The sequence below is a fragment of the Grus americana genome, chromosome 19 (genome assembly GCF_028858705.1).
Source record: "Grus americana isolate bGruAme1 chromosome 19, bGruAme1.mat, whole genome shotgun sequence".
NCBI classification, from domain to species: domain Eukaryota; kingdom Metazoa; phylum Chordata; class Aves; order Gruiformes; family Gruidae; genus Grus; species Grus americana.
Window position 1 is genome coordinate 5,725,152 of NC_072870.1, and position 10,362 is coordinate 5,735,513.

At 45.6% G+C, this 10,362-nt stretch overlaps 1 protein-coding gene across 2 annotated transcripts in view; it reads left to right on the top strand.

The window, feature by feature from the left end:
• SLC43A2 (solute carrier family 43 member 2) overlaps positions 1–10,050 on the top strand; it is a 31,288-nt gene extending 21,238 nt beyond the window's left edge. For both annotated transcript variants that reach the window (XM_054847604.1, XM_054847603.1), the window contains exons 10-14: positions 3,425–3,563; positions 4,003–4,135; positions 5,101–5,174; positions 6,759–6,882; positions 7,734–10,050. In XM_054847604.1, coding sequence (XP_054703579.1) covers positions 3,425–3,563; positions 4,003–4,135; positions 5,101–5,174; positions 6,759–6,882; positions 7,734–7,895 — 632 coding nt within the window. In that variant the 3' untranslated portion in view covers positions 7,896–10,050. The remainder of the gene's footprint in view (positions 1–3,424; positions 3,564–4,002; positions 4,136–5,100; positions 5,175–6,758; positions 6,883–7,733) is intronic.
• The last annotated feature ends 312 nt before the right edge of the window (positions 10,051–10,362 follow it).

Genomic DNA, 10,362 nt, shown 5'->3' on the forward strand with positions numbered 1-10,362 from the left:
ACTGGTACCTAACCCGGACTTGGGCCTTGTGAGAGGCCAGCGAGCCTGATTACTCAGCAGATACACCATGTACGGCAATTAGTAGTGTCAGAGTGTGTCTGACAGCTGCTGGTAGGGTCTAGTGGAGGGCTGGAACTGGCCCAGGACAGAGAGGGGCAGCGAGGTAGACACTTGAATGTCAAGCTAATTTTAGCCCAGTGTCTGTTAAACACTATTCCATGTTACTTCCCCAGATGGGCTGTTGAAAGTAGCCTCTCAGGATGGACTGTGATAACTTTTTTTTTTTTTTTGGAAAACCTATTTCATCAGGTATTTGCTTTCCTTATCCTAAGCAAGCACAAAGTACAGAGCAGCTGACTCCCATGACTAATGGTTGGACTAGGTGTCTCAGCCCAGCAACCGGGGGTGGGAGAAGTGAAGTCATAGCTGTTTTGTGCAGCTTGGTGTGTGCCGGGGAGGCTCAGGGGTGCTCACTGCACTGGACTTGTCTGTATTTATAGATCTGATTCAGTACATGGAGCAAACAGGAAAGAGTATGTTAGTTTACTGTTGTTGAAAATACCCAGGATTGCAAAATAAGACTTAGCCTTTTTTTTTTTTTTGTCCTTTGTAGTAAAATCCAGTTTGAACTTGTTAAATCTGGATTGCGTGAAGCTGATAAATCAAGAGGCACTCCTCTGAAAACAGGAGTGAGCTCTGGGGGAGGGAAGGAAACTCCAAGTGCCCTGGCATTCCCTGAATTACTTTGTCTCTTGAGCCTCTGACAGCCTGCAGCATTCAGCTCTTTATCTCCTGGCTCAAGAGCCAAGTTAGACATTTAACGGTAAACAGGACAAACTTCACGCTGCCTGCCTTTCCCAACACAGCTTAGTTTTCTGCTTACCTTGTAACTCTTTCACACTGATTTTTTTTTTTTTCTTTCTTTTTACCTTGGCTTGCTCTAGTTATTTCTCTTTCATTTTTTCTTCCCCTCCCCTCCTTGGTGTATTAGAATTAATATTAACTATATATGGTGCCAATTCTGTTTAGATCCAGCTCCATGTTATAAAAGGGATTGTGCCCCTTGGGTGTATTGCCTTTTTTTTTTTCTGTGCCACCTTTGAGATTTCTTCCCATTTTCCCCCTCCTCCCCCTGAACGTAGCCTGGGCTCGCAGTGCGGTCTGCTGTCTTGGTGTTTCCATGGCATCAGCAAAACAGTGGTATTGTCTAGTTGCAGCAGTGTCAGGCTGCAAGAGCAGTTCCAAGACGTGTGCAGCTCTCTAGAAATGGAATCTGCATGGATCAGGAGAAGATGGCATGCTGCTCCCTTGGATGCCTCGCTCTTCTTGCAGTTATTTACTTGAATGCGATTTGTTTAGAGAGCTCCCTCCACCTGCAACTGCTCTTGGGAGCACTTGGCAAGGAGTAAAGTCTAAGTTGTAGTGAGTTAAGTGTCCTTAAGTCCTGCTTTCTGTGCAGGTCATGGTGATTTAGACCTGTCATGAAACCCAGAGGTGGAAAAAGCAGTCAGCCTGTGGCTACTTATCTTCTGAAAACCCCCAAAATATGGGGGAGAAGCTAAGGGGTTCAGTAGCTCTGTAAATGACTGTGTGATTGTATTGTAGGAAGGCAGGAGAGAGTGGACTTGTGTCTAGAACTTGAAATTTGGCTGCATCTTTCATAAATTGACACCTTGCTTTCAAATGCGGTAGTACTTGGAGATATTGGGTAGGATCTGAGTGGGATGGAAAACTCAGCTGCGTGAGGGGCTTGCTCAGGATAGTTTTGAGGGAAAAACATGTAGAACAGTAGATGTAAAGGGTTGTGCCCATGTGTGCACCCTTTGTCTGTTTGCTCTATCCAGGCTTCTACTTCTGGTATTTGCTAGGTATTGTTCTCTTTTTTTCTTTCTTTCTTTCTTTCTTTCTTTTTTCTTCCTCCTCAGGAAAGAATGTTTTTTAAGATGATAGGTAAATGGAGGAGGCCGTGTTTTGTAGCAACTACTGTCTCCTTCTCTTCTCTTGCTGACCCCATAAATTTCATTCCTGGCTTCAAGTTGGCTTCTGCTCTTGCTGTTTAGAGCCCAAGATTAAGTGTTCAGAATAGCATAAAGAGGTAAAACGTGACAGCGTGGCTTGGTTCTTACCCTCTATTAAAAAATAACCAGACAACAGCAAATCAGCTCCAGGAGTGTTTGTAGAGGGTGATGCCACCTGTCTCTCTTGGCTACAGCAGTTGCTATAATGAGACGGGATGTGGGGCCACTTTCAGGGCTTGCCTTTGCAGAGGTAATGGGGGCATGAATGTGAGTTTGGAGGTTGGAGCTGGAAGTTCCTCTTCGTTCCCTTGCCAGCAACTGGAGCCAGGAAAGTATCATCAGGTGCCATGCCTGGGCACAGTGAGACAGCCCTCTGGGGTTTGCTACAACTGTATAGGAGAAGATGACTTGTTGGAAACTTCTCTCCATTACCAAGTTGATTTTGGTATAAGTTCTGGCTATACTGCTTTGGCTAGATCTAGAAATGCGTTGGGAGGGACAAAGTAAAATTCTTTTTGGTTGTTTAGCTTACAGTGCTAACTTGTAAGCACTTTGTGCTGAGATGGGCAGTTTCAGAACTACATCCTTATTTCAGAGCTGTGGTACACCATGACTCACCAGCCCTTCTGGGAGATGCCCGCAAATCCATCACATGGGCTGCAGAGGGGAAGTGGAAAAAGCATTGTGGGGTAGGGGAACTGTTCAGTAACAGGAGGGGACAGTTTCTTCTAAGTCTGCTGGCATCAGCTTTCCCTTACCAAGCCATGTAGACGCTTCTCCCATCTTTAACACTTGGGGAATTTTCATCAGCTTGAGGTTTTTAATGATTGCTCTCAGATGCTATGTTTTTTTGCCTCTAATCTCCCCTCTCCCTACCTACAAACTTGTCTGTTCTGCACAAAATGGGTTAGTCCTCACCTTCCCAGCCTGCCTTGTCCTGGCTGGAGCTTCCCAGCTGGAAAAGATGCAGCTGGGAACTCCCAGCAAGGCAGGAGAGGAGATGACTAAGGCAGGGTTGGCTGTGCAGGATATATTGCTTGTAAGAACTTTCCCTGTTGGTCCTAGGCAGAAGAAACCTCACTGGCACTAAGTAGTTGCTGGGTCCCATTCCTGGAGCCCTACTTGCTGTTGGGCTGATGCTGCTCAGAGTACTAGTGTGGGATCAGAATGGTTGAAACAAGTGTGCCCAATATGTCCACTCTAATGTTGTGCCTCTGAGAGGCTAAATGATGAAGGGGGGCTTTGGTGTCCCAGCTCCTCCAGCCCTGCCTGTGAGTACGTGGGGTCTGGGCTCTTAATGAGAGAGTGATCAATGGGGAGGAACAGTTTCTTTCCTGTCTTTTTCCCTTTCTTTTTTTTCCCTGTTGCTGCTATGGTACCAAATTTTAAATTTGTTTTTCCTGCAGTGGCTCTCTACACTTCCATTTTTGGGGTATTGCAACTGCTGTGCTTGCTGACAGCACCTGTGATCGGGTACATCATGGACTGGCGACTGAAAGAATGCGATGATGGCTCAGAAGAGAATGAGGAGAGCAACGCTGAGCAGTGCGTAGCGTGCGCCACACGGGACATGCAGCCACGTAGCAGGCCCCCTCTGCTCTGCATAATGTGTTTTGTGATGAAAGACTGAAAAGAATATTGTTTCTTCAGTATAGAAAAGAAAGCCTGAAGGAAGACTTGATAATTGCAGAGGAAAGGACCAAACTATCTTCCATGTCCACTAAGATCAGTCAAGAAGAGCAAATTTAAATTGTAGCAGGGAAGGCTCAGGCTTCCCTTCTAGCCTAACAGTAAGAGTAACAGCACTGAAATAATTGCCCAGATGTTCCTCAGCTTCCACTGACGGAGATCCCACCACCTCCTTAGGCAGACCTCTAGCCAAACTGGTTTAGATAGAGTTGATGTGATATGTGGAGAACCTTGCTGTGAGTTCCAGTAGCTGCTGAAAGTGCTTTTTGTAACCTAGGTTTTGCTATCCTTCCAGAAGTGACAAGAAAAAGAAAAAGCGTGATCGTCAGATCCAGAAAATCACCAATGCCACCAATGCCTTTGCATTCACAAATGTCCTGCTGGTTGGATTTGGAATCACCTGTCTTATTCCTAATCTACCATTGCAGGTGAATAGGTGAAATGGGTGGGTGTGCTGGAGGGGCTGGCAGCGTGGGTCCTGACAAAATGACAGGCAGGACAGTGCCAGGAGGTCCTGCCAGCCAACAGAACCAGCTAGTGGCAGGAGGGCTTTCTGGCGCTGCTGGGAGACTTGTGTACTGCTTCGGGAACCCCAGTCTTAGAATTGAAACAAATAATACTATGCAGTTTACATCTCTTGAGAGAACCTGAAGAAGCAGTTATAGTTAAAATGTCAGAGCTGATCCACAATTTATTCACGCTTAGAAGTTTCTGCAGCTGAGCTGTGTAATAACGAATACTTTCCTACCGAGATCCTCTCAGCAATTTCTGTGCATTTAACCTGGGCTTGACTTAAGCTACTGATGGTCAGAAAATTTGCTGTAAGAAGCATGACACTGATACATGCAGCAGGTTATTTCTGCATCAAATGCTTTGCCCAATGGTACCTGTGGGATTATAAACCTGTTAAAATATTTATTTTGTGGCACCACCTGTTGTTGGCGGAGGAGTTTAGTGTTTTTATGCTGTACTTAAACATGCCTTCATGACGTAGGCAAACAGATATGGTTTGTTCATACTTGCGTATTGTCCGCAATAACTTGTGGAAAATTAACTAAATTAGCCACAAGCGCAATGAAAAAGCTTTGTGACCCTGGCCACAGGTTGCTGGGGACATGTCCTTGCAGCAGTGCCATCTACAAATGAGAGGTCTTGTGTGTGGTTAACCTCAGGGGGCACTACATGTTAGCCTTTGCAAAGTAAGGAAAAACAGTGCTTTTTGAGATGAGTACAAATTTCTTCCCTTGTGCTGATCTGTCAGGTTTTGGTTCTGGGTTCCTCAAGCCCACCTTTGTACTAGAAAGGAGAACAGCTTTTAGGAAGGGTTGTATGTTGGGGTCTGACACACCTAGGTGGTATCTAGGACGTGACATTTTTCTGCTTCTCTTTCCAGATTCTTTCCTTCATTTTGCACACAATTGTGAGAGGATTCATCCACTCAGCTGTGGGAGGCCTCTATGCAGCTGTGTAAGTCTCTGCTTACCTATAATACGTGGCTGGCCAGATAAAATGATTCCTTAGCTGATGCTTTCCTTGTTTAGAAAGAGCTAACTCCTTTGGCTTAGCTACTGCAAAGAGACAGGCACAGCTATACACGGGCCTCACGTGAGAATAGGCTATCGACACTAAGGTTATATAGTAAAAACTCAAGGCTTTTTTTGTCTTATAATGAGTAGCTATGTGCATGTGTCCAGGTAAAACATTAACATAATTGAATACATTGCTACTGGTCTGCTCTGAAATTACATTGGTAAAGCATTGCTCAAGATACCATTAGTGATGCCTACTCCCTTTTCCAGGACAGATCATCCATCCTGTTTCCAACTTATCAAAGTTATCAATAGCTGGATCTAAATGCTCTCTTCCTTATTAAGCAATGTTTTTGGTTTTGAAAACAGGTCTGCCCCTCTGTCCTAAGCTGTTATCTTTCAGAGAATTGCAGAATTGTTAAGGTGGGAAGGGACCTCTTCGGACCATCTAGTCCAACCCTTGTGCTCGGGCAGGGTCAGCTAGAGCAGGTTGCCTATGACTCTGTCCAGTTGGGTTTTGAGTATCTCCATGGATGGAGACTCCACAAACTCTTCCTGTCAAAGGTTTTTGATCCCAGTGTCTGGAGAATCCAGACTAGAAAACCCATCTAAGACTCTGCTTCAAAAATGCATAAACATTTGGTTCCCTGGCAGCAGAAGCAAAAGATTTTTGTCTTAGGCAAGGTAAATGCCTGTTGCTGTACATATCAGCTTGCTTGTAAACTAATCCTGTTTGACCATTGCAACTCTCTGGAACTTCCTGGAGTGAGGTATTTTTGCTTCGAATGTAACTTCTGTGAATATTTGAAGGTTTTGATCTACTTCTTTCTTTCCAAGCTTGGTTTAACCTGACCCTTTTTAATCACTGCTCAGTCATGGAAAGAGAAAGATGTTAGACTGTTCCTGACATTTATTTTTCCATTAGTAGTAGCTGATATTCAGCTCTTTCTAGTCAACGGTGTTGTTTAGTTTGACATAGGATCAGACTTGTTGTCTAAAAAGGAAAACACATTCTAACCTGTTGTGCAGGTTTCACTCACTTCTAAAGGGAGCAAATTGTTATGACCAGATGAAAATGATTGCCGAGCCGCAAATGCTGTCATCTGGATAAAGAGGCCCTGCTTTTAACTTGTAAATATCAACACTCTTTTCCCTTTGCAATAGGAACAGTAGTTGTTGTATAAGCACTCCCACCTGTGTAGGGTACAGCTGCAAAACAAAACAAGTGCTGGATCTGATGCTTAAGCTTGAGAGCTCAGGGTGAGGATAGTCTGGAGAGGAAGGCTCCAGCCTTGTCACCAGCTGCATTCTGCTCGAGAAGCACTGTACACATCATCGGGTACAGCTAAATACTCTATAAATAAAGAGGTAATTGTACAGAAGTCCAGGAGAGAGAAGTTCTTCATATTATGCCTGTCTTGGGACTGTGCTCTGTGTTAGTCGACGGGGAATGTAATCTGATCTGGCTGATGTGAACAGTCAAGGTGACATATAATAATGCCGTTGCTTTCTCTGTTGACAGATACCCCTCTACTCAGTTTGGCAGCTTGACAGGGTTGCAGTCGTTGATCAGCGCTCTTTTCGCCCTTCTGCAGCAGCCTCTCTTTATGGCGTTGACGGGACCTTTGGAAGGAGATCCTCTCTGGGCAAGTTCTTCTCAAATTTAATGTGAAAGCTTGGTGGTTAAGATGATTTTGGCTCACTTCTTTGAAAACAAAAGGACTCCTGTGCATGGACCAAGGTTAAAAACAGTTGGAACTTTACATGTCCCTCAGTCTGCTGTTACCTTGGTGCTGTCCAGGAGACCCTTCCCTGTGTGAGTAATGATTTCCTGGGAGGGAAAGCCATTAACCCTTATGCTGGTGTATGGAAAGGGAGGGAGAAGGCTGCACGAGTGCTTCCTGATAATAGTTTGTATGGCGAGCCAAAATCTGGCAGGTAAAAGTGAGTGAATCTGTGTGGACTGCAAAATGCAGCAGGAATTCCCTTGGGAGTTATTGGTTCCAATTACCAGTAAATCTTGTTTTGACGATGCTAATGTCTGAAAAGCACAGTGGTTATTGAAGGTAGGGCTAAGGTGGTGTCTTGATGACAGTCTGTCTGGGCAGCTCATTAAAATCATGACATGGGTGGTCTTGGGGAGAGTCCTGGTCTTTAGGCTACCTGTGCCCACCCCAGCAGCCTGTTGTTCTTCAGTCAGCAAATTTGGTGTAAAAGAACTGCAGCTTAAACAGCCCTGCCTGTTCTGTGGAACAAGACTCCCGCAGCCATGATCCTGAGCAACAAATTCTTGCAGTGTTTAGCTTATAGAGGTGGTGCTCTGGGCACAGGAGTGTAAATATAAATACGGTGGAGGTTGTTGCCAATACACTGAGCAGGGCGTCACCCGGTGTGCCTGCAGCTGAGTGACGTGGGCTGGGCTTTGACACTTCAGCATGTGTGACTGGGTTGTCGTCTTCCTAGCCTGCCTAATTTTGTTTTGCCTTTCTTCCTGCAGGTGAATGTTGGCTTGCTTGGTGTGAGCTTCCTGGGCTTCTGCCTTCCAATCTACCTGGTATGCTACAGACGCAGGCTAGAAAGAGAAAAAAAACAGAAGATGGAGGATGCCAAACTTTTCTTCAAAATCAATGGCACTCCTAATGAGGAAGCCTTTGTTTAAACTGGTGCTTCAAATACAACTTCCCCTGTACAGGTTCCTACCACATCCGTGGGTTCTACCTGTGGTGTAAGCCAGGCTTTTTGTCTCCTGGCTCTGCCAGTCTTTGCTCCTCACTGGAGTGAGGGCCGGACATCATGACTGAGCTTTCCTCAGATATATGGCAGGAGGAGACTTCCCACTCCTTACTCCAGAACATGGGACACTTTTCCTTTTTATAAAGGCCACGCAGATATTGTGTCTTAAATTATCCCTTGATCACACTCTTCAGTGGCAGAGTCTCTGCATAGGAAATTGGGGAGAGAAGGAATAGAGGGATGGGGGAACGGGGGAAGAAAGACCCTAATTTAAGTTTGCAAGTGTAACACACTGAAGTCTCTTTTCTCCTCCTCTTCCCGCAACCTTGGCTGCCATTGTCTCAGATGCAAGCTGCACTCTCCTCCCTCCCTGAGGCTTCATAATGGTCTTTCTGCTTGATATGTAGCTGGACCCAGTGGTTCTACTGTCTATCCAGACATACCCCAGACTGTTTGTGAGGCAGGGAAGGTGATTTTATTCCTATGTGTACAGCTTCAGTGTATTGCTAAATGTTGGCTGCTAGCACTGACAGCTCCCAAACCTTTTATTACTGCAAATAACACAGACTGTGAGCAATGGATCTGCCTTCCATGCTGAAATGAAGAGCCTAGTGGACTGCTTGGTTCTAGACCAAGCCTTCAGAGGCCTGGAATTATTCTTCTTCCTGGCCTGCAAACCACCTGTATGTGTTTTAAACTGTCTGCAGTCTTGGAACCTTTGAGATAGGAATTGGATCCTGTTCACTGATGAAGTGCTTTGAGACTTGTTGCCTTTTGCCTCTTCTTCCCTCTGACACGATCCTGGGAGGGGAGCAGCAGCGTGTATCTAGTGAAGTGGAGAAGCTTCTTGAAGCTGGGTTCTGGGGCTCCAAATGCCTTGGTGCTCACATGTCGTGAGCTGGCTTTCTGTTGAAAAGAATCAAGAGTGCAGAACACTCCTTTGTGTCTGGTAACTGGATCCTGTGGACATGGCAGAGTGATGTGGTGATGTAATTCTTCCTCTAGCCATAGCTTATTTACATTGTTCTGATGATAGCCCCCACGCTGCTGAACACCAGGTTACTGTGACTGACCAAAAAGCTGCCAGTTTGGCTGTACTAAGAGCCTTCTATAATGTTGATGCTCTGTCTGGACAGAGTATGTGGCGATTGATTGTATGGTGAAGCTGACTTACAGAGCAATATATGCGGGTAAAGGTGCCCTGGGCCTGGAGGGAATACAAAGGGAATTCTTAACCTGCTTATTTTTATAGAGGTTTTCCTAAGTTTTATCTAAAGTTGACTTTTCTGCCCTTAACCTTCTTGTTGAGGTCAGTAGCTCAGCCTCTGTAGCCTTGTGACTAGTGTTAACCACTGCACCATTTGGACCTGCTCGGAGCAGGACTGTGCAGCGTTGAGGAGAACATCACCAGCAGGCACGCAGCAGTGTCAGGCTGGGCTGAGCTAGTGGCTGCGGGAAGGCTGGGGCAGAAATAAAACAGTTATGAAGGTGTAGTGGTGGTGCTTTCCGAACTACAAACTCCTGCATTATTGCAAAGCCTGGCGGGGGTAAGTCATTCAACTTCTTTATGGCTGGTTGGAAAAGTGCAAGATTCAATCACTGCCCTGTTGGCTCTAAGCTGGGGATTAGAAACAACAGTGCACTCAGACCTTCCTTGGAGAAATTACCTGGAAACTGGGAGTTAACTCCTTTACTGATGGTTTGAAGCACACAGATGCTCAGCCCAGCCAGGCCTTCACCCTCCCTAAATAGCAAGCTTGGTGACCTCTTGCACGGACCCTCAGCAGGACGGCTGGAAGCCCTGTGGTGTCCCTGGCTTGGTGGCCTCGCCAGCACAGGGTGACGAGGCAGCTTTGTGGGACAGCAGCGCCACCTCGAGTCGCTGCCTCCAGCCAGGCTCCTGCGGGCTGCTCGGATGCTACTCCACTCCATGGTACCTTTTTAGTCTTCAGTCACTCATTTGGAAATGACTTGCCACTTGAGTATTTTACACACTTGTGGAACTTTTTTGTTAATGTGTTGCCTTTTATTAAATGTGTTTGTTCCCTATGACAGCCTTATTGTCTGCTGTCAACACTTTACTCTTCTAGAACTTCTTGTCTTTTGTTGGCCTCTAGTTTTGGTGATGATTTAGTGACCTTCCAGCTTTTCTTTCTTTTGTGTCGAGCAATAATTAAGGGGGCAGAGTTTTGATTCATTTTCCTGTTCACCTGGCATTCTCAAGTACATGTTCAGAGACCCACCAGCAGTAGTACAGCTTCCATAGATTTCCAGAGGGTTTTCTGTGGATTTCTGCATTTCATAGTCCTACACTTACTCCTAAATATTTTGAGAAGAAGATTCCTACTCTTGCTCCAAGATATGCAATGTGACCATGACAGATTAAGTATCTA